The sequence below is a fragment of the Zosterops lateralis genome (genome assembly GCF_965231275.1).
Source record: "Zosterops lateralis genome assembly, chromosome: 4".
Taxonomy (NCBI): domain Eukaryota; kingdom Metazoa; phylum Chordata; class Aves; order Passeriformes; family Zosteropidae; genus Zosterops; species Zosterops lateralis.
In genome coordinates, this window is record NC_139765.1 from 29,167,559 (window position 1) to 29,192,980 (window position 25,422).

The 25,422-nt window shown below is 37.4% G+C and overlaps 1 protein-coding gene across 6 annotated transcripts in view; it reads right to left on the reverse strand.

Annotated features, from left to right (window-relative positions):
- Nucleotides 1-25,422, reverse strand: part of VEZT (vezatin, adherens junctions transmembrane protein) — an 87,213-nt gene that overhangs the window by 59,239 nt on the left and 2,552 nt on the right. For all 6 annotated transcript variants that reach the window (XM_083859262.1, XM_083859259.1, XM_083859258.1 and 3 more), the window contains exons 2-5: nt 11,059-11,193; nt 5,729-5,818; nt 3,436-3,611; nt 703-975 (exon numbers count right to left, since the gene is read on the reverse strand). In XM_083859262.1, the coding sequence (XP_083715388.1) occupies nt 703-975; nt 3,436-3,611; nt 5,729-5,818; nt 11,059-11,193 (674 nt within the window). The remainder of the gene's footprint in view (nt 1-702; nt 976-3,435; nt 3,612-5,728; nt 5,819-11,058; nt 11,194-25,422) is intronic.

Consider the following 25,422-nt stretch of genomic DNA (forward strand, 5'->3'; position numbering starts at 1 on the left):
CTGTTGGCTCTGGAATCACTGCATACACTGAACACTTTCTGATGTCTTTTCACATAGCAAAACTTATCAAATAACTACAAGAGCTAAATAATCAAAACACTTTTGCATCCCTTAAGTGGAAGAGAGGCAAATTCAACAGTAAGTAATTTCAGAATCTACATGTTTCAACCATTCAAGCAAAAAAGACTAATGTTAACTTTACTTGAGGTGGGAAATGATGTTTGATGGTTTTTGCTGATTACTGTGTTCTCACTACTTTGGAGAGATTTGTTATATAAAGATAGAATGGTTTTCATGTCATCCTGTTTTCTAAAACATGAGCAATTAATTGCAGATCGGTTTATTTACATCAGTTTGGCAATATAAGACAAAAAAACTCTCTAAGTGACTCTCCAAAACAGTTAACTTAGTTCAAAGTCCATTTGTTTATATATTTCATTGCTAGCAATGCAGGACATTCAAAGGCATAGGAGTTTTGTGAGACTTAATTCACCTTCAGGATGCAGGGTTTTAACACTGAGTTGTTAGAATTCATACTTTTAGTATGAATAGTAATTATATTATTTAATGTAAATTGAAACCTTGAAGCATTATATTTTTCAGTAATTCCAGTTGTTATGGGAGACAGTGTAACAAGACAACTTTAGACGACAGCTGGTTTGAATGGATCTGTGTATTAAATAAAGTGAAACACAGACTCACAGCGTAAATCCTCTGGAAATCACTTCAGTCTCTTGAATGAGTCGTAGAGCTTTCCTGACGAGGTTGGTAAAGGCTCGGCTGTTGGCCACTGTTTCCTCCAGCTGGATGCAGTATTTTCGCAGGGACATTTGCAGCTTGGCTGTTCTCCAGGTGCCCCACACTCTAAAGGCCGCATAGAGCACCACGGGCCCGCACAGCAGCCATGATGATCCCTTCCACCACGAGGGAAACATGAGCAGCACACTTACAAAGCCAAGGAACAGCGAGACATCCCTGCAGACAGACACAGCACCACCAGCCACACGTTACTCAGGGCAAACACGTGGGAAAATTACCGAGTTTTCAGTTACAGTTGAGATTACAACATCTTATTTTGGGGCTTTTATGTAGGTCCTGAAGGGAGCTGTAAACACTGAAAATTCCTTGAGACAGGTTTAGATGAATACATACATGATATTACTTGGTTGGTACACTCTAAAGAAACCTTTCTTCAGCTTTTTTTACAGCATGAGTAGCAGAGTAATGCACCACTTTGAAAGGTCAGTTTCTTTTACACATACGACTTTAAAAAAAAAATAGAAAAGAAAATTAAAAAAAGAAAAAACCTGACAAGTCAGCATTTTAAGCCAGGGCGTGTAGGAACTGTAGTATCTGTACTTCCAGGTTCAAGAGTACAGCAGGGAAGGGCATGTTTCTTTTGGTAGCAAATCCCTCAATTAGCGCCAGCTGTATTTTTTCTACAGTCTGACTCATTTAACTTGGACACCAATGCACCACTAGTTTCTAACACAGTTTTATAAAGATGGATTGCATAATCACTTAAGATAATTTGGCACCTTTTGAAAATCCTTAAAGAATAGAGTTCTTAGTATCTCAGTTATTTCTCAAAGACATTTTAAAAGCTTATAAAGTTGTTACTTTCCTCTGTAAAAACTCAGCATAAATAAGTAACTGCTAGAAAATACACTGCATTTCATATACATTATTACATGGTTTTGTAAAATAATCACAATCTTTAGAGAGATGGATAGGGATACCAGCTTCAAGGTGCATTACAACAATACTTTTCCAAAATGTTTTCAATGAAAAATATTTTTTTCTTTCATCCCTTAAAGCTGTGTATCTTGCATTTAGGTTTGGAAGTATTCACATGGAATATTTTCCCATTTCCAACAAGGCACAATAAGGCACAATCTCTGGGTTTCTATTTCCTGGACAGTTTTTTGGTCAAACTTCAACCAGCTTTACAAGTGTTAACTCTTTAGGGCTACTGGCTACTGAGAGGTTTCAGTAAAGGTCCATTAAATATTCCAAATATGTAACTACCTCTTAAAGGGACATGCACACAGTCTCTAACTTCCTTGGCACATTAAAAAATAAATCCCACAAATAAAATAAATCAAATCACAACAATGAAAGACTAGAAGGGATTTAACAGCCCATTTTCTTCATTTTAAGCTCCTAGTTGGTTAACCCAGATCATCATGGACAAACCAAAGATGAAAATGGAGACTCCACAACCCATTCCATGGCTATTCCAACTCCTAAGTATCCGTAGAGTTCAAAAGATTTCCCCCAAGTCCCAATTTGAATCAATTTGAATTGTAGATTAATTGCAATATTCTTCCTCATATCCTTCTCTTTTCTGAACTGAATAAATGATGACTGATCACCACCTTCTACATATCATAACACAATTCCATCCCAGAGATATGCAGATCCTTTCCTGGAGTAGTACTGCATATCCAATTATTCACCACTTTGTGTTTATTAACTTGACTTTTCCTTCCCAAGTGTAGCATTAAACTTTTGTCGTTAATGAATTTTCTATCGTTTTCAAGGCATTTCTCCAAGCTACTGTTGAACTATGGTCTATGAAAACACAAACTTAGTGTCATCTGGAGGGTGAACAACATTCACAAATTTTGTAAGTGTACTTTATCAGCTGAAAGTTAAAGAACTGAATAATGCTAGAAAGATCTGGTTAAAAAATTCTCTTGTTTGATAGAGAGCATCAATAAATGACATAACTTAAACAGTTGAGGTGTGACTCACCTCAGTTATTTTAGTGTATATATGAGAAAATAGCACTGGCCTATATTATGTGATTTTTTTTCTACTGATTACTACATTTCAAGCAAGACACTGTCAGAACAACCACTAGCATTGTTATTTTTTAAACACAGGTGGTAGCTATTTGGATACTGCTGTAGTCAGCTCCTTCAGTATTCTTGAGTAAATTCCACAAGACTTTGATGACTTCAGTGTATCTTATTGAAATATTCTGTATTCTTCTGATATTCTGTGTTTGAAAATTAATTGCACATCCCACCCCACCTCCTCCCACTCACAATATATTTTATAAAGACCACACCAAAATAAACAGTTTTCAATTCAGTCTTCACAGTCATGTCTCATTATCAAAATTACCTCTATATAGCTTCAGAAATTAATAAATTAATTATGTTAATTCTTCCTTATAGAATATATTAATCAGGGAGTATTCATTCATGTTCATGTAGTTACCTCAGATTAAAATTCACTCTTTCAATAAAATGCCCAATGAAAAAAAACCATGCTTATACAAAAATCTGGGGACTAGTAGAATAAGGACTCAAGGACATGAGAAAAAAATATAGTTAACTTTGGTATTGCATTTTATATCAAGAATGCACAATATATTTTTTGCTTGTTTCCGCGTGACTATAATGGTAAATATCCTCAATACAGTACCAAATATTAGGAGTTGCTAGGGAGCGTAGCGTTGGAAGCTGTCTGTTTTCCTGTTGCCTACACTGCCCTGCAGACAGGATACTGGGGTCAAGGAATTCAATCAGTTCCACATCCTCCTGCAGCAGAACTTCCTGTTGCAGGATGGTACGGAGCGTGTCAAATCGAAATCCAACATCCTTGCCACATACAAATGGACAGGAGAAAAAGCAGGCATTAGTAAAGAATATGCAAATGCTTAAACTTAAGTTAGCAGAACAAGGAAAACACCCACACATTCTACACTTTACTGACAACAATCTGTTCCCAGAGCACAGGAATGTTTCAGATATATCACAAGTAGCTAGTTTTTTAATTAAACTTGTTTAACTTTAAAAGCTCACACACTGCCTAAGAATTCAGGCTTGCAGGATGCATCACACTGACTTTTTGATCTGACCTAGATAGTAACAATAACTGGAAATAGGCCAAAGTATTTGCATAAGAATAAGAGAGGTATGGAATTTGCTAGGAGATCATTAAAAAACCAGAAAATACTTTTTTTTAAATGTCATGACATCATTCATATCAGTAATGAACAAACAAAACTTAGAAAGAGAGATATTGCTAATTAGTCAACAGTCACTTGTGGGCACTTAATTACAGTAGGGTCAGTGCACTGGGTTGAAGCCCCAAGCCAAGGCAGTGGAGTACCCTCCTGCAGGATTCTGTACCTTTCCCAAGGGAACTCAATTCAAACATCAAACGGCATGGAGCTCCAAAGACCTCATACCTGCTAAACCTCAGGTAAAATTTAGGGAGTTACTTAGTTGAGAATTTGATGCCCTAAGCATTTGCTACTTTTTCCCCAACTAGAGCTCTTCAAGACAAATATGCAGCTCATGAAGACAAAAACAACCATCAGAGAAGCCCCCTGAAATTTTCATTTGCATACTGCACCAAACCATAATTACTTCAAGTTAAGAATGTCATAACAAAACCCAACAAACACTGAACATGTGCATCCCTGCATCTAGCTAATTACAGGAGAGAAAAGAGAATATTTCTGAAAAGTCTCTAATAGAAGCTTTTAACACAAGTGTGACATTTCACAGTACAAAATCTGTTTCATTCTGTCATTGACAGAATGAGATTCTTTATGAAACCATAAGATAGTTAGTTTAGAAATTTAATTCCATGCACAGATGTCACCTCAGATAACTTTCCTTCTACTTTTAATGGAAAACATTTGTTTCAGGACTGTGTGCAAGAGGAAACTCTGCCCTCCTCTGATGCATCCTGTGTCACTTCACTACTCTGCTGTACTATGCAGCAAGACAAACATGTTTTCCATTTTCTTCAGTTATGCCTCCATCTCAAGTAAGTAAGGCTAAAAATTGCTGTTAAGATAATACCCTCAATTCGTAGGGGAAGAGGGAGGAAGAAAAAAGTCAATCAAAGATCACTAATGAGAGATTTTCAGAGGAAATTTTGTCCTCCTGAGATAAAGGAGAACTGAGATACAGCAGAACTCAGTGGGAAATGGAAAATTCTAGCTTCTCATTTTCTTTTGAAGCTCCATTTGAAGACATCATCCTTACATCATAGCAGAAAAAATAAATCAAAGATTCTGGAACAGTCTGACTAAAGCGACACTTGCAAGCCATACTAGGAGCGTGAAGGAGCTGGGTACAAGTTAAGGCAGATCTGAGACAAGCCCAGACTGGAAAGCAGTGCTGCAGGGAAAGAGCAAACAAAGCTTGCTTTGCCTTTCCCAAAAGCAGAAGCCCTGTAGAAAGCAGTGTCAAAACAAAGAGGGCAGGATGGGTCCACGGCCAGTACAGCTGCACTGTGGTGGTGCTGTGCCTGAGCTAACAAGCTGAAATAGAGGGTGAAGCAATACTCAGCTGAAGCTCTAGAACCTTCCCTCTTAAGTGGTCTCTCTACAAGGCACTAGGCTACCACATGTGGACTTTCTCAGTCAGCATCTCCCCACTGCCTTCCACCAAAGGGGTACCTACACTGCAATTAACCTAATTTCAACTTTCAAGAATTTCTTTAATTTCTCACATATTTTATTATCTTCCACATTTTGAACATCTTTGACCTGGCTATTGATACTGCTCCTGTCCTTTTGTGCCCACTTTGGCACAGTAACTGAAAACCAGACTTAGTATTATCTAAAGAATAAGTAATACTCTTAGAGCCAAAACCAACAATACAGACCAAAGATGTTGTTCAGAGGATGAGATACAGAGGAGAGGAAGACCTGTGGATTAGGAAAGGAAATGGAAAAATAAAAAAAGTGATCACTTACCAGTCGGTGAAGTATGTCATTGTTTTTCTTATATTGTGGAAAAGGAAACCAGCTTCTAAAAAATTCAACTAGTTTTGACAGGATGCCTTGCTGAAAGGAACAGAAATTACTCCAATTAAAAGAAAAGAAAAGAAAAAAACACCAAAAAACAAAGCCAAAATTAAATAAATAACAGCAGACAAAGCTTTTATTTCTGCATTTGATTTTCTTGTTAACTCAGACCCAAGTACCTGTAAGGAAGTTTCACTTACTGTGTCTGGCCTAACTTCAGAGTACACTAAGAGAACATCTGCTTCCCGTCAGTTTGCTTATGAACAAGAGAATAAAATAAAACCTTCAGTAACCCCACCTATTTGGAGCATAATAGATTGTTATGTTGTTCTGTTAAAAATAACTTCAGCTAAGATTAGATTGATCTCAAGCTGGCAGCTACTGCATTGATATGAAAGACTTTCTCTCTCCTGGGGGATAAAAATCCAAAGGTTAAATGATTGACAGGCTTTAGAAAAGTGAAAGACCAGAATAGGGACAACCTCTCCTCAGCAGCCCATTGCAGCTTGAGCACAAGTATCCAGAAGAGTTGTAAACAGAGATAGAGAGAGTGATGGTAAGAAGAAATACCCCAGAAACTCCCTGTGCACACCACTGTGTGTGCCGCCAGGTACGTTGTCTCTGTGCTGCTTCCCACACAACCTAAACCCACACTTTTGTCTGAGCTGTAACCATAACTTCAGACACCACTAATAGAGGGACTCCCTCTCAGTCATCACACAATCTACTCTCATATCCTCCTAAAACAAGATGCGTGACAGATTATAACTGAATAGATGCATGGTTTTGCTTCAGTCTGCAGCCATTCAATGACCAAAAAATCCCCAACTTTTGATATACCATTCTATCTACTTTCCTCAGACTGAACTGACAGGAAGTATTTTTCAAAATATTTACTTATATATATTTCATGAATTCTGAGGCACTGTCTCAGTCTTCAGACTGCTGAAAAGTAACCAAATAAAATGTATGCTTAAAAAAGAATTAATTGTGAAGTATTTACATTTTGTGGCATACTATTTCAAAATAATAAAGCAAAACCCCATACAGATTGTAACAGCTCAATGTATAAAAGGTGGCAGCATCTGTTTCTCCCTCTTGTTTGGGTTGTTTTTCATTTTTTATTCCTCCCCTCTTTTTTTTTTTTTTCTTCTTGGTTTTCTCCCAGCTACAAAGTGGGAAATAAAAGAACAAACCCAAGCAACAGGAGCTCAGAGTTTTGTAGTTAACTGTGACCAGCCTGACAGTCTTCTGAAGGGCAGCACGACCAGTCTAGTGCAGCAAGCCAGGGCAGAACAGCCTTATCATCAGGAACTGTCACCCTAAAGCCCTTATACTTCCACAATTTTTGAGATAACTTATTTTGGTGCCCATTTAAGTAATCTAACTCAAGCTTTTCTTTACAAATGTCTCATCTTTCTCTGTACAGTTAGATTTTGAGATCTATGCCACAAGGAAGTGTTTTTAGGTCAGTGAAGAGGTAAACCAGTAACAGGGATCTCATAATGATAGCTCTTCCCGAAACACTGACATCATTGTGGCTTGTTAGGAGGAGCTATCCCAGCAATTCACACTGAAGACTATGGAATAAATCCAACTGATTGTATGTTGATGTTGCTCAAGGGCAATGACATTAGTCAGAAGAATGTCTCTAACTGCAGCACTAGATTATCCTTCCAGTTTCTTGTGGAGTGGTGCAAAAGGAAATAAAATTTTCTAATTAGAATTTGTAGAAAATTGAAATTAAATTAACAAAGGTCTTGCTCTGCATTTTAATTTCCGACAGGGATTTCACTGAAAGTACTTTTCCCTGTACACTGAAAGCAGGGTACAGAAAGAGTCATCCATTTAATTTAAGAATGTGCCTCTTGAATCCTATCATTTTCAACTGCTTAGCCTTTGTAAGTCTTTGGATTTTTATAATGAACATTTAAAGCTACACCAAGGATAGTTTTAAACTGCTACCAGCGTACTAAACTAGACTGTGAAGTTACTGAAAAAAAAAAAAAACACCCTAGTGTGCTACATTAGCAATCTTTTAGTTTATTCTCCATGGTTTAGTTTAAAAAAAACATCTGAGCTTGCATAAACACTCAACAGGCAAGTCAGTGCTTGAAAATACAAAGCAAGACAATCCACTGTCTTGGGCTGTGACCCAATAGAGTACAGCAACAGACTGAATTATTCACATCCTTGGAATAATGTCTCACAGTTTGCATTCCCATTGGGAGTGTTACTGACAAGTAAAACTACTTTCGCCAACAGACAAGTCAGGTCATGGTGCCAATGCTTCTGGAGTATTCTTACTGCTTTAGAACAACACTCAGTCAAACTCTGCAAATTAAATAACAAAGATGCATAACTCCTAAATATTGCATACATTAAAAATTAGCATAATACATACACATTTTAGGTAAATGAATTTGAATCTAAAAAATAATTCTAAGGACTATTTCTCTTTTGTAGAGGAATTTTTCAGAAGAAGATAATGCTACACATTGAATACCTTGCATTGAATGGGCGGGAGCCTTAGAAAAAGGCAAAGGACTGGTCCCTCTGCCATCAGGGCACCTGTACAGCTACTGAGAGCTAGCCCCAGCACAATCCTCAGAAGCTGCCTCCAGCACCAGCTCTGTTCTAATGACAAAATATCATCATATCTAAGGTGGGACAAGGTGTGACAATATAATCAACTCAAACATTCAGATATGCACAGCAGTCTAGGAAAATGGCTGAGATAGGAAAGATGTAAATGGGAAGTAATAAATTCTGTACAGATCAAGCAGAATTACCCAAATGGGATTTAATTTCAGAAAACAAGTCTAGGAGCTCTGACTAGCAGTGCTTTTGAGTAGCAAGAGATCACAAAACCAGGACTTTAGCTGTAACTTTCTCCACAGACTGGCACAGCCAGGAACACAGCATCTACAATTACTATGCTACATCACATCTCTATAATCACTCATATGGGAGCTTAGCATTTCATCAGCCCCCAGAACACAACCTTAAAACACCTTCACTTTGAGCTTTTTAACTCAATGTTTTTTCACCTTTTTTCACCTTTGAGCTTTTTAACTCAATGTTCATTAAGACCATATTCCAATCAAAAAAAAAAAAAAAAAGTCCAAAAAACACCACCAAAACCACACGTCCTGAGCAGTATTTAAAATATGCTTCAAATTCAACTGGTGCCTCTGCCTTTCCTTATGCCTGAACCACACGCTCTGCTTGGCGGGACAGCTAGACACAACAGAAATATTTGTATCAGGCACTAGGAACCTCTTTTTCTTCCCAGATTTGTTTTTTCAGTCCATGAAGATCCCAAGGTAGACCTTTGCCGTGCCAAATTCTTTCTGTGTGTCACCTGCTTTCAGCTGCACAGGGTTCCCACTTGACCAAACACAAGAGGAGGAAACAATCTCAAGTCAAAGAGAAAGCAATACTCTAGCTTTTACATTTTTATTTTAATAAAGTGTTTAAGGCATTTGGAAATTTGATTTTCAGAACAGAAGGAAAGTGATATACATATACTGGGAATCACTCAGTGTGGAACAGCATCTGCTCCCTGTAATCATAGTTACATCAAGCCTCAAGGAAGATCATTTTATATTGAGACTGTGGGTAGGTACATATTTAGAAGTCAGAAACCATTTATTTTCCAGACATTTTATCATTTCAGTAGACTAAGCCAGTGAAGGCCAAGAGAAGGGAAATGGTAACAGTCTCATGTAAAACTGAGGAAATGACTGGATAGGAATGCAAATTATTTGTCTGTATGTCATAAAAAAGTTGCAGCAAAGCCTCAGATCCTCCTAAATCCAGTCTATTTTTCTAAATGTGTGGCCAGCTGCCTCTCCCTCATTTTCTTTCCTATTGAGACACCCTACCAAAATGGGACACAGAAATCAAATGACAAAAACAGACTTTCTGACATCAGATTACAAAAGAAAAGTGTTAACTCTTCCAACTGGTACTAGAATTGCAGCAGGAAGAACCTATGCCGATTTATCACTAAAAAATGCACACAGGTTTCTTCTTCATTTCCACTATGTATCCTTGTCTAGACAGAGATGAGACAATGTGAACATCACCCAGTGTTTGTAAGAAATGGACAGCCCAATTTCACACACCCACTCCCTTCAAGTTGCAAGGCAAACCATGAAGAATTACTTCTAATTCTGACACAATACTGGAGGAATTGCTGCCAACACAATAAAATGAAGTCTAAAATGCTTGAGGGGAAGGAAGGGGGAAAAAACAGAATACCTGAGGTTTTCAAAAGTGGTATATCTTAAAACTTTTGAGGTTCTTATCCCCACAGCACTCTTGTATAAAATTCAGTGGAAATTATATACAGAATATCATACTGATTTTGTGACTGTCACAAAATTAACTATGCAAAATAACGTAGTGACAGTCCATTCATTACTTCATAGTAACCAACAGAGTACCAGCCCATGAAATGTCATTCTATTTTTTAATTAACAGTGAACAAATGTTAACATTTAATAAATAAATAAATTCTTATTCAAAGTCTTCCTACACTAAGTCAGAATGGATATCTTCCATGTAAACATACCACAAAATAACCGTTAGCTTTAAAGAGAAAACATATTTTCAGCTGGTTTCTTGAGGGTTATGGTGAGTGCCAGCTGACAATTGTGAAAAGCAAAAGTGGTAGACCTAATATTTCCATGAATCCTTTTAAAGGTAGCTCAAAATAAATAAAATTGTGAGCTAAATCCTGATTTAAATGCTTCCTTGCTTTGTGACCAGTGATAGAAGCAATCATTATTAGAAATGCAATAGCTATCCACATCAACTATCTCATTCAAATTGGTTACTGCATTTCTACTTCCCAGAAATCCTCTTTCTTAATATGTTTTGTCACAGATGAAGCTATACTTAGCAACTGAATGTCTGGGGAGGGCTGGAAACTATAAATATTCTGTTCTAGAAAATTACAGGTTGTATTCCCAGAATGTCATGCTAAGCTAACATAATAAGATCCACTATGTAAGATAATTTTCAACACTCAAAAATTTATTTATCAAAGCTTCTTGTTTCCCTAGCTTACATAAGTGCAAAGAAACACTTCAAACTATACTGATTAACAACGACTTCAAGATACAATAATAGGCTGAGGTTCATTGCCTGGGAGTTTTTGCCTTTTTTTTTTTTTTTTTTTTTTTTTTAAAAGTAAGCTGATTTCTCCTATTTGTGAAGCAATGCAGTTTCCTTGTGAGAAGATAAATACTCAGCAACAGGAAGGTGCTCACCTTCTGGGCAGCATGCACAGTCTGCTCCCTTTGGCTTTCTGCTGCTGCACATTGCTCTGCCTTCTGTGACACCGAGGAACATACTTCAAAATCTGTGTGTCCCAAATCCTGCAGATATTGGTACAGTGGGGAATTCTGAAAAGGGAGTTATAGAAAGAAGAAGGAGAAAAAAACCAATGTTAAAAATCATTCTGTGTTTCCCACAAAACACCACTGTGAATTCAGCAACCACACAACCAGCAATGAATGGATTGAGAAATGGGAAAAAAAAATAGAAAAAAGCTTCTGCTCTCTCCAAGGATGATACTAGTATTCTGGCTTAAAAAAAAAAATAATCCCACAGCATATGAACAAAAAAAAACCAACTCAACTTTTTAAAATTGCTGGCAAAATGAATGATTTGCAAACAGTCCTTAATAACATAGAAAAAGTATGGAATTCTGATCACCAGAGAAGAGTGATACTTAGAGTGATTAAATATTTATTGATATAGAGCTGTGAAATTTCTTCTTGTCATCTGCATCAGGTATCTAGATTTACTTAACTCTTATTTTTCAGTTTACAGCTACATATATGCCAGTATCTAGGACACATTTGATGAAAACAGTACCTAGGATAACTCCAGTTCTACTTAGGACATGTAAAAAGACTTCATTTTTAAGAATAAACTCTCAGCAATCAGTCTGATACAGCCTAGTTAGACAGGGATTAATTTTGCCCTCTGAAAAATTTTATTAACTAGAGTATGCAAGCTCTAGCCAACTGCATAGAAAAAACACCAACATCCTAATTTCACATACTATCAACCAAAACACTAGATATAAAAAGTAAAAACTTTACAGTAAATGATGCACAGTTGTGGAGGTTTGCAGAAATAACCACCAACAGAACACCTACCACTAACTGCTACACTGACTGTCATTAACTTGCTGGTGCAAATGCTTGTGAAGGGGCCCACCTAACTCTGACTATGTACCAACACAGCTGAATCTCAAATGACTGCCTGCCATGAAATATAACCATCATTCATACCAGCTGAACAAATTAACTTCTTACCTTTAGGAATTTTGTTAACCCTATCACCAAAGTGCTATTTTAATCCCTCTTAACTATTTAAAGCATGCAAAATCATACTTGTGTTTACTCTGTTTCAGTTACTCACAACAGATTCAGCATCAAGTCATTACCTGAAACTTAAATATTTCTACCAACTCACAGGTAAAGACAATCACACTCACCCACAATGACAATGGTTGTGCAAAACACTAGGATAGGTTAATGACTCATTTCCCTGTGAGAATATTTCCAGTGTGACAACACAATCCTGTGTTTTTTCCAAGTACCTTTCTTCCATGGTTGAATACTTTTTTCAAAGCACATCCAACTCTAATTAAACTGTGCTGTTCTGGACTGGCTGTTTCTCTCTAAGTAGAACATGCTATTTTACCGGAACTCCTTAATTAAAATGGAAGAGAAAATGTAATAGACTAGAATACTTGTTCTATTTTAGACACTGTTAAATTCACCCAATAACTTCAGGACAAAACTGAGAATATGCCTGGAGGTGCATAACCTTGTCTTCTTAAAATGGCTTTCAAATAGAGCCAGGCTGTGCATTGCCAACACACCTGGAACAACCTGAACACCTCCACACAAGAACTTTCAGGGTAGCATGGACTTTTCCCCATTTAGATGAAGACACAGACAACACAGTAGGTGAACAGACAATGTTTTCTTCAAAACTCATAAGGCTCACTCCAGGCAGAACTTCAAGGAAGTCATATCTAGGCTCTTGGCAAACCTGACCATCATCTTGACCATACCTGCCACAAGCAAGGCAGCCATCATACGACACAGGACTATTCTTGCCCTTCCTTGGCACTCACCAACATACAGACAGCTGGAAATATAATCCAAAAATGCTGAGGAATTTTTCTATTATCTCAGGGTGCACCTTTCTTTGTGGTCCATGATGAGATAATTTTTTAAAAGCTGATCAAGAAAACTCGTCTATTGCTGTTTAGATTAGTTCCATTTCCTCACAAAAATGGGTGAAGGAAGGCAGAATGAGAAGTAGAGACAGACAGAGACTATCCACTGGAAACTGAATTATCTAAAATCCTGAAAGTTATCACTAGTAAATGAAATATGGCATAGATGTAAGAATGCCCAATTCTTCCCTTTTACTGGTGACCTAGTTACATCACAACCTTCCATCTAACTATAATTAGTAGATTTTCTACTCTACAGAAACAGTAAAAAATACACCATCTCTCTAAATGTTAATGAAATTTCAGCCCCTAACTAGGAAGAATAATTTTATTTGTTCTTGTAACTAAGGTAGAATATGGGCATCTTACTAGTCACCCTTCTGACTAACTCTTAGAAGACTTTTACATGGCCTTGTAATGGGTAAATTTACATTTTTTTATCCCTGTTCAGAACTGGAAATCAATTTTTTGACTATTAGCTTAGGAAATGAAAATTAATTAAAATTTCATGTGAATGTTATTCCTTTAATTAGATAATGGGTTTTCTCTTTCAGTTTCTCAGAAAGTACTCAGGCTACAAAATCTTCCTCTAAGAGACTTCTTTGCCTCCCCATGCTTTGACTATCCCATTCTTTCTAAAATATTATTAACAGAACTTACTTGCATATTGGAAAAATCCTGTATTTTTATAAAAGTCAATGACCAAGAAGTATGCTGTGACTAAAATTCCTTACGTGAGTAAAACCACCATTGTTCCCCTTTCTGAATCAATTAGAAGCATGCAAGATGTGCATAAAGAAAGCAATGAATAAGAATTATGTTGAGGCATTTCTGAAATTAGATTATTAGGAATCTTAACAAAGTATTCACAAAAATCTTCCATTAAGAGTTCAGGTCTCTTGTGTAGCACAGGCAGCTTCACATTTTGCTTACAGAAATCTGAAGGTTACACTCCTATTAGAAACACCACAGATGGCATACATACATCAGTCTATGCAAACACAAACCCACAGTATTTATTTATTTATTGTATTTCACTTCCTATGCCTAATAAGCCTGTCACTTGCAAAGCTGTGTGGTCTGTAAAACTCATGGTTGCCTATAATCAAAAGAGGAAAAAATGGAGGATGTCTCCACCACTCTATAGATAATATGTCCCATGAATATAAGCAATGTCTAGAAAATCCATTAAAGCAATTTTTAAAAGCCAAGGGTAGATTTTATGTGTGCACATTCATACAGAATTTCCAATATTATCAAGGAATCAGAAAATTATTAATTATGCAACTACACAATTGCAATGTGATAGCATTAAAATATCCTATTTTGTATACTGTGTTTCAGTACAAGAGACAGAAGTACTGCACTTAATGCTTACAAAGGATGTTTCATCCTCACAAAGCTCTAAAAGCAACAATTAAATCTCATAATGTATCTTATGTATCACAAATTATAGCTCTGAAGTTTTAGCTTAGATCCTTACCCAAACCTCTCACTCCTAAAAGCCTTCTTTCCCATGAAAAAGATCACAGACATGCACATATTCTTGAAGATGCACTTCTAACTGTGAGAAAAGTTCCTTGGTTTGAACTCATGCTGTTGTTCATCAGCACTGCTAGGCTCAGCTGCTTTCACCTGCAAATATCATGATAATATTAAAAAAATATCCTTACTTGTTGGGGAAAATAGGAGGCCTCTGCCTTGTTTTCTACCAGTTTTTTTTTTGCCCTGAATTAATACATTCCTTATTGCAACAGTCCAACATTAAGAAAGAAAAAAAGCACAACAGCTTTTACATTTCTGCATGTGATAGAAATGCTACACTTATATTTCAAGAAATTCAAGATACACCAGAAAGTTTATCCTTACAAGCAGTAATAGTTAATAATAGTAATATTTTTTAAAAATAGACTTGTGAAAAAGCATTTATATTAGAATGTGAGGTAAAGGGACAGCAAGTTTCCAAGTTTGTTTCAGTGGATGGCCCAAAGAGGGAATTTTAAATACAAAATCTCATCTTCCTACTAACAGAGCATATTATTTTAGAGGAATCTATTCCAAGTACTTTTGAATTTTTACTTTCAAACCCTCTCAACTTAGATCATAACTAGAACCATTAGTATTACTCCCATTTGACAGTCAGGTTTGTTTGTTTATTTCTAGTTGTGTCTGGCAGAATGACATGGTAATGAATAATGTACAAAGTAGAGAGAAAATTTAAAAAAATAAGCAAGTTTATTATTATGTTACCATCATACTGTTACTGATAGGAAATATTATCTAAAGTAAGTGATACTTGTAGGGGCATCCATGACTTACAGGGACAAGGTACTCTGCAAACCTGAGGTATTCTAGAATATGTGGTTTTATTGCAAGGGTCGTGGGTAGAAAGGGCCTTCCCTTCAGCCACCAGCCTCGGCTGGAGGGAAGTCCCAAAGAGAGAGGGAGGGAGAGCAAGAAGGTATGGGCTAAGAAGAGAGGAACGAGAGAGAAAGCTGGCAGGGGTCAGAGTGCAGGGGGAAGAGCAGGGGGAAGAGCAGGGAAAAGAGCAGGGAAAGGAGAACAAGGTCCTGGTTACAATACATTATATCTCCTTTTGTGATGAATATTCTAATTTACAGTGACTAACCAATACAAGACACAAAACCCTATAGAATCTACATACAGCCTATAAGAACTACTACATTACCATGTGTTATATTTTAAACTCTAAAAACTACTCTTTAGACTTTTCGGTTTTGCTACACTGACCTTTGGATCCCTTAGCCAGCAGAAAGGTCTTGTTCAATCAAAAGGGATTCTCTTTCAGCTGGCCAGGCTATTGTCTCCAGGTTATATAGTAACTAAGACTCGGTATCCTACAACTCAAAGTAAGCTTCTGTTTCTATTTCGATTCTAGGTTTCATATTTTCAGAACTTTTGCTAAGCAATTATATTTATAAGGTTTCCCTGATTCATCTTCCCCAACAGATACTAAACCAAGGTTTTTCAGCAATATACTGTAATTATTTCTAAAGTTTCCTCCAAGTTGCTGCCCCTTCTTATAACTCAGTTTCTGGACACAGGACACAGGGATTACGGTCAAGGAGTTTTGAAAAATTATATTAATTGTCCAAAATGAGTGCTGGAAATGAAATAGTTCCAGAACAGACAGAAGACTAAAAGCCATTCTTCTCTGGTGTACTTTATACAGATTATATATGAAAAAACTTTTTAACAAGTGAAGTGAGATAGTCAGAAACAGCTGTTGTATTGAGTAGGAACAGGGTTTTTAAAAGTTTGAAGAATCAGAGTTCTGTGGACTCAGCAGAGATCAACAAAAAAACTTATCTTTTTACTTTTCCAATTTGCTATAGTAATACTGCAAAGCCATTCAATTCTAACCATTTACAGTACAGTACAGGCTTAACTAAACTCCTGTTAAGAGAATCAAGAAAGAAAATCCTTTCCTCCTCATTCATAACTCAATAAGCATATTTATTTTAGATCCATACTGCTAAAAATTATTTCACTCACATACATATGTTTATTTACAATTCTTCATTGCTGAAAGTGGTTGAGACTCATTCTAAACCCAAGATATTTTTTGCAGGATTAAAGAACAGTCCACTAAATTACTGTGGGTCTTTAATACTTCCCCAATGCTTATTTTAATAATTACTTGGGTTATGAAAAATCATCATCTAAACTGAAGACTAAGCATTGTGTTTGTAATTATAAGACTGTAAAAATAAAATTAAAAAAAAAATCAAAATCAAGGCAAACACTAAAAACACATCACTATGTGATAGAAAGTCTGTATTAGTAGAGAATTCCCTGGCCTCAGAAAAGAGTTTGCTTTTGATATATAAATACTCAGATATTTACATCTATTAAAGCCTTGCAAGCACACATATCACACTTCAATATTTGAGGCATTTTGTGAGTATTCTGAGAAAAACCTTTGCAAGCACATGTCAGACTAAGACACTGTTAGCTTTCCTAGCCTTGTTACAATAGCAGCTGAAAATCAAAACCACACCCAATTATTTTTGCTGATGCATCATGAAGTAAATGACTCACCATTTCTCCAATAAAGATAGGGGCTTCTCTCACTCACGTTCTTTACTATGATACAATTTGCCACTTAGTAGCTAATAAAACAGATTAGGCTTGGAAGTACTATTTACTGACATTGGACAAAATAAGAGGCTAAAGATCTCCTCTTAAAATAAGGATATTGTTCAAAGCTGAGTTTCCAATATGTCAAAAACACTGAGGGAGCTTAACCCACCTCCAAAATAACTACAAATTATGAATTATCAGTTTAAAATTCCAGAAGATTAAACATTTCTACCAGAATGACAGCAAAAGCTAAGTTATGCTGAGCATGTGGCTAAACTCAGAACAAATTACCAGTATTGAAATCTTCCCCTCTCTCAAAATGAATGTGAAAAAGTTGAGCTCAGACTCACAGACAGCGCGATCTTTGTCTCCTGGAAGAGTGTATTCCATTTTTCTCTTTGGTACTGCTCCCATGCACCTGACAGAATCTCTCCCACCTCCCCGTTTCTTTCTGCTTGTCCCTCCAGGATGATCCGAGATGAGGATGAGAAGAAGCCGTCAGTGTAACTGCACCTGTGTCCCTGCACAGTGGCATTTTCCTCACAGCATCAGCGGATGCACTTTGAAACTTCCCAGGATCATGCGATTTCTCCTGACTAATGTGGCTTTCTAACTGGGAGGAGGGAGATGAGGATGACAGATTGCTAAAGGCTTTTAAAAAGATGCTGCTTGAAAGAATTACTGCACATTGATCTCATATTCAGCCATTAATAAGACCTTCCAAGCAACAGTATTTAAAAGCCTTGGTCATATTCTCCTGGCTGGTAACCACCTCCTCCTGAGCACCGACTGACAAAGAGCCAGGCACTGCTGACAAGGCTAATATTAGACAATGACTTCAAGGCAGCCAAAGAGTCATTTAGATTTCCTATTCTGCTTTCATTGCCACAGCAGCACAGACCTTGGCTTCTCCAGCACCAGTATCATCTGATTTACAAGTAGGCTCTGAGAGCTACTTTAAAGCCATTAACCTATTACTGTTCCCAGATATTTTTTGATGCACAATATCTTGGCCAGTGGCAGGACTCAGCATGGGGGGGTGGCATGGGGCTGGGTCAGGGGAGGTTTGGGTTGGATATCAGGAGAGAACTTTTCACCTCAGGGGTGGCTGAGGCTCCTCAGGAAGGTGGCCATGGCATCAGGCTGAGTTCAGGAAGCATTTGGAAAATGCTCTCAGGACCCTGATGTGATTATTGGGGTGTCCTGCATGGGGACTGGAGTTGGGCTCGATAACCCAGTTGGGTCCCTTCCAACTCAGTATATTCTCTGATTCTGTATGTATCTATTTTGCATGGACTCATGTGTCCTCAAGAGTTTGGGAAGTTTTACAGCCTGTGTATATTTCTGCATCACTGTATCTCTGACATGGGAATGCTCTTTCCTTTGTATTGTACAGCAGGTGGTTGCACATTACTGCCATCATGGAAAAGCATTAGAAAAAAATATTGCATACTAGGCAAAGCACTGAAATTCACCCAGAGCTTTGCACTGTTTACCTGTTCAAAAGTGGACCTGCAGTTGCAGGTGAAAAGCTGACGAGTTCCTTTCTGACAGATGAAAAACACCAGAAAAACTGCAAGTAAAAGCAGTAAACGTAAACATTACTTTCCCTGAAGGACAAGGTAAGAAGCCAGCCGACTCTGTACCTGGCGTGGATGGGAAGTCACTCATCATGCCAGTTATCAGACTAAACTGATGATACAGCAAGATTGGTTTGCTTTATACCAGTCACTAACTCACAGATTTACTCCTTCGTTTACATTCGAAACTCAGTTAATTAAATTAATGCATCTGACTGGTAAACTAGTGAAATATTTCTGATATGTTTTTGAAACCTCTTTAAAGCATTAGCTCCAATTAATCAACTTATCTATTACGGATCATGTCAATTCTTACTTCTAATGACAACACACTGTGCAAACATCTTTACTGAAGAGAAAGGCATTCAAGAAACAAAAGGCACTCACATTATGAAGATTAAAAGAAAACTATACCAAGCAATTCATTCTATTCCAGTGTCTCAAGGAAGTTGACTCATGACTTGAAGTTGTAAGAGGAGTACTACAGTATTAACCCTCTGTAAATTACTCCAGAACAACTAATACAGAGGAGGATTAAAAAACAAACCTCAAAATTGACTCTGAATCATCATGTACTTTCTTAGAATTTCTTAGAAAATCCTAAAATTTTCTATTAAAAATAGTAACAGCAATATAGATTTACACACTATATGGTCCATATAATACTTTTATCTGTCTGTTCTGACATCCAGGAATGCCTGATGGGTTGACTTGGCCTCTACAGCTAGACTGTTCTTCACATAGTTTTAAGCTTGCAGACTGTTCTTCACATAGTTTTAAGCTTGCAGCTTATTTTATTTTCTCTCTAGTATCACCTGCTCCCAAGTCATGTGGTGAAAAGGAGCAAAGTCTGTCCTCCTCCTCAACTCAGCAAACTGCTGAGAAGCAAAATATCTAAAACAGTCCACCCATCAGCAGTGCAAGTGCCTGAAGAGTACACTGCAATCCTCAGCAGAGCCATCTCCCCAGGCTGCACTGGCACGGTCAATTTAACCTGCCATTACCTGTGGGTGCAGCTGAGAGCCGCAGCACCACTTCCCAACACGGCTGGCAGTATTTATGCAGCCAAGTGGTGAGATGGAACAGGGAAACAATCTGACAGAAAAAAACTAAGATGGATTTTTTTTTTTTTTTTCACATTCTTAGCCAAGTTAGTTTATCTAATCAGTCTCCTGAGCCACTGTGCAGCATCACCCACAAATCCAGGTGCCAGCATAAGGAAGAGGATGGGAATACACTGCAAAAGAGGAGTGAAGCCCAAACACCACTTCTGCCAACAGCCCACACTTCAGGCGCACAAAGCACAGTCCCAAAACCAGCTCATTAGAATGACAAGTGAACTGTGGCTTTGACAGAGCTGTATATTTATAACTGGCTTTATTTCATGCATATATAAAAACTAAGAGTACTACATTTTTAGTCCACCCAATATTCGGTGAGAAACCCTGCTAATGGAGCATTACTGACAGTACTGTTGAAGGTATGTGAATGCTGCTTTTCAGCTTATTTTTCCTAATGTGTGAGACCTTATTTTTTAGAATACAACATTACAAGTCTGATGCTTGACAAAAATCACATTATTTTGCAAGTCCTAAAGTTTTAACATTTTTGAATGAAAGTGACTGAAAATTCTAATCACAAGAAGTTTCTGAGGTTAGATTCCCTGGGATTTTCATTTGTTTTTATTTAATTTTTTAAAGAAAATTATTTTACAACACTTTATTTGGGAAAAAAAAAGCATTTGTGAAAACACGTGACTGAGTGTTTTGATAAAAGCTCAACCTTTAAAACATATGGTTTACAAGGGTTCAGATAAGGATTTGAACATTTAGTGATGCACCAATATTCTAAGAAATACCATATTTTAGCCATGTTTTACTATTGTAGGCATGTAGAGAACACATCACCTAAAAGCTGCTCTGTATACTGTGTATCATGCTGGGAAATGGTAGTGCTTCTTCCTAGAATCTCTTTCAAATCTTACAGAAATCTGTGGATCAGAACATTATATGTAGGTATCCTCCATCCCCCTGAGCAGCAAGCAGCACCTTGGTTTGATGCCTAAATAAGCAGTGAGAGTTGTCTTTCTGAACCTGATGTTGGAATACATTAAGGTGCTGCCCAGGACTTCCCTTTTGTGCCACATCCCTGTTCTGCAGACCCCACCACTCCTATCTCCTCCCCACACAGGCCTGACCCAGTGCCATGTAGCTGCCAGCTCTGCTGGGCTCTGGTACCTCCTTTCTCTCTCAGGATGGCATGATCCTTGGAAATCACTTCCCCACTCTTTTCAGGACTCAGTTCTCACATTAGCTTCTTCTACTACTGCAAGAAGGCAAAGAGCACAGAACATGTCTCTTCAAACTCTGGGAAGGGTAACTCCATTTCTGTAGGTATTTTGCTCCAGAGGTGGGAAGATTGCTTGAACAAAGGCTGGTTGTGACATGAGACTGACCTGTTACATGTTCAAAATCTTTGCTCTGAGTTTGTGGGTTCAGTACAGCTGTGTTCAATATTTTACACAGATACAAACTTTGGAATTTGGACAAGAGGTTTTTATGCTCTTTGTGTTCAATCCCAGCTTGTTTTCTTTTTAAATATAGATTAGCACAGATTCTGCAATTTGAGGCAGACAGGTGAACCAAAGAGCGCCTCATTTTGTTAACTTGGTATTATTATCCCACTTAAAAAAAGAGAATCTGAAGTCGTGAAAGAACACACACACAATTTATATGGTATTGCTCAGCCTGGGATTTCTACTGGGTCAAACAATCACAGATAGAAAAGTCTGGAGTTACAGTAATGATCAGATCCTCTAGATCTAGAATAAAATATTAGATTCCACAGTTATACAACCATCATGACACACAGGCAGCTATTCTTGAACATGTATTTCTACTAGTACTGAAATAGCTAATGAATAGCAGTATTAAGTAAATAATATGGACACAACTGGTTGTAGGAATGGCACAAGATCCATTAATAAATTAAAACAATGTCTCAAGTGAGAAAATATTTATTTCCTAATTAATTTTTTTTTAAATGGAGATTTTATGCCAATGAAATTAATTCAGTATTACACAATTCTACATGAACATAATTCTACATGCGAATTTATACTTCAAACAATGCATATGCAAAAGCCCTTAAAAATCTAAAGTGGTGGCAGTTTGATATTGTGTGTGTCAAAATCATATATTTGTGCAGTCTGAGTAACTTTCTTCTGAATACACAGAATTAAAATGGAAAATAACAAAAGTCACCTACAACCCCCCTACCAGAACTGCTCTGACCGCAGGGATCACTTTCTGGGATCTCAACAATGGTCTGAGTGAAACTGAAGGAAGGACCATGTCACCAGGAGGAGAGGCTGAGAGCTGGGACTGGTGAGCCTGAGGAAACCTCATGGTGGGTCTCATATCCAAAGAAGAAGTGAAAAGAGGAGAGAAATGGGCACTTTTCAGTGGTGCCCAGTAACAGAAACAGAGGAATGGGCACTAAGTGAAACACATGAGGTTCCCTTTGAACATCAAGAAATTTTTTGGTGTGAAGGTGACTATGTATTGGCACTGGTTGCCCAGAGAGATTGTAAGATCTCTCTCCATCCTTGAAGACACTGAAAAGCCATCTGGACATGGTCCTGGGCCACTGATTCTACATGACCCTACTTGAGCAGGGTCGTAGACCAGATGACCTCCAGAGGTCCCTTTCAATCTCATTCTGTGGTTCTATGAGCACATCTTGATATCTATCCAAAGGTTAAAAAAAAAAAAAAAAAAAAAAAAAAAAAAAAAAAAAAAAAAAGCTTGCACAAACTCATTAAAATATAGGACAAATTACACAGCTGGAAGCTGAAAATGCAGTATTTGGATCACCTTCATCCCAGTATTCTGAAAGAATGGGCACAGGAGATGAAAGATGCAGCAGAAAGGATTTTTAATAAATCTATAAACTCAAAAGCAGAAAAAATCCAAGCAGAGTGCCTATATTTAAAAGGAGAAAAAGCAATCAAGAATATGTCAGGTCTATGAATTTGATCAAAACCCAGCACACTACTGAGAATAATTATTCTTTCTTGCAAAATTCAAAGATAAGTAGAAGAAAACAAATGATCATCAAAGAGGATATCACATGGGTTCACCAGAGGTAGATTGTGCCAAACTTACTTGACATCTTTCTTTGATAAGACAGCTAATTTTTATAAATAAAGGAAATTAGGGAAGTTTATCTGGATTTTTTACACTGTGTTGTATGGGTATGGACTTTTGATACCATTCCATATCAGTTAAGACAAAAAAGATGGGAAAGGAACCAAGTGTGTTGATGACAGAGGTAACAGTGGTCTACACTGAATGGAAAACTATTGGACCAGAAGGTTACTAATGGAGCTCATAAAAAATGAGTCTTTAGTCACAGCTTTTGCATTTTTAAATTTTTTTATATTTGCATAAAACTTATATCAAAAACCTTACTAATGACATTTCCTGATATCACCAAGTAGCATTACATATGCAGAAAAGTATTGAAACATAATAGAAAAATAAATGGAGGACCTTAAGTGGGTATTGATAACAGCATGCAATTTAACAACAGACAACAGCAAGACATTACACAGAAGGACTAATAAAAACAAACTCTCCAATAATGTGGAAGCTGTTGATAAAATCAAGGACACATACGAGCGGTTACCTTATCATATTATATCTGAGTCAAACAGTATGAAGACATGAAAACATTGTTTCTAGGCCTAGCATACAAGAAACAAAGTATTCCCAGAAGCAAAAAGTAAAAATAGTTGTGTAAGACCCTAGCAGGAATGCCAAATACCATGTTACAAGATGTGGTAAAGAAGCATGAACCGAAAAGCCATGAAAACAAACAAACAAACCAAACTAAAAATTATGAACAGAAAAATCTGTTTCATTAAAAAAAGCTAAGATATACTGGCTTATCCAGCCTAACATAATGCTTAGCCAGAACAAGTTTGCTTTCTATGAACACATTAGGAGAGGTAAATTCTTCCCCTGTACTTGGCACTGGTGAGGCACCCCTAGAGTACTGTGTTCAGTTCTGGGCCCCTCATGATAAGACTTTCAAGGGCTGGAGTGTGCTCAGAGAAGGGCAGTGAAGCTGGGGAAGGGTCTGGAACAGAAGTCCTGTAAGGAGTGGCTGAAAAAGCTGGGGGTGTTAAGCCTGGAGAAAAGGAGGCTCAGAGGTGACCTCATCACTCTCTACAATGACCAGAAAGGAGGCTGTAGCCAGGTGGGAGTCAGCGACAGGACAAGAGGACACACCCTCAATCTGCACCAGGGGAGGTTCAGGTTGGACATCAGGAGAAATTCCTAAACAGAAAGAGTATGTAAACACTACTGTCCAGGTAGGTGGTGGAGTCACTATCCCTGGAGGTGTTCAAGAAACAACTGGACCATGGTCCTAGTTGATAAGGTGGTGATCAGTCAAAGGTTGGACTTGATCTCAGAGGTATTTCCCACCTAAATGTTTCTGAATTCAGTAAATTCTAGAGACAGATAAGAACTATATAAGATAACAGAAAATATCAGCTGATGTGCAAGTAGGTATAAAGCGGCGATGAATGAATTTCAGTCAGAAATCAGATGGCAGTTCTAAATCATCAAAGTTCCAACACAGTCCCTCCACTGGCATAATGATGCAGAAATTTAGCTAGTTTGAACAAGAAGCTTCTTTAATTTATACATTAAAAAATTTAAAATAAAACGAAAAGGAGATCACATTGTCCACACAACAATAAAAAAACCTAACACAATTCCAGTCTCATACAAATACACAAAATGCTGAAATTTTCCAGAGGATTCCAAGGTACACTGTAACTGCAGTATAATGGTCTTCCAGGTTTTGTATAAAAACTCATCTTAAGCAATTTAACATCAGTTTGTTATCTCATGATCTCCCCTACTAAATTCAGACAAGCACTAAAAAAGAACACCAGTTATTGTTCCTCCATTGTTTAGTACAATCTGCTCTACATTGCCATGATTTTTAATTTGTCACACTGCTGGATGGACAAGCCTAGACCCAGCATATCAGAGGCACCTCCGTGTTTCTTGAGTTCTGTTCCTCCCCACTGTGTTTGTAGTATTTTAGTTAGAAGAGCAACTGCTTGTAAGAAATGCAAGAATTGAAGTGCTGGGACTATTCAGTCAGTGAATAAATATTGCTGGTTGCTGCAGGAATTCATTTATAAATTGGATAGAATATGGCAGCATTCAGTGGACAGAGTAACTGCCCATCATTCACTATTGTTCAGTCATGATGATCTGCAGTGGCATTCAAACTTGATAGAAAACACTGCTTTGCCAGAACAGAAATGCGCTGTTTGTGCTTCCTTGCTTTCAAAGATAAATTACTGTAAAACATACTTGGATAGTGAGAAAAATTATTGGTCCTTGGAAGCTCAGAAATACTTATCAGCAGGCCATCATCTGTTTGATGCTGCAAAATTATTAATGTGGACAGCTGTTACTGATGTCTTCAGGGCCAACTGGACAGAGCTAGGACCCAAAAAAAAAATCCAAAAAATAACCTGAGCATAACCATCATACGGAACACATGAAGTATATCCCATTTGCTTCTCTTTCCTACCCATCCTTTTGGGTATGAGACACATGAAAGACCACTTATTTCCTGATTATGCATTTGTTAGCACACCA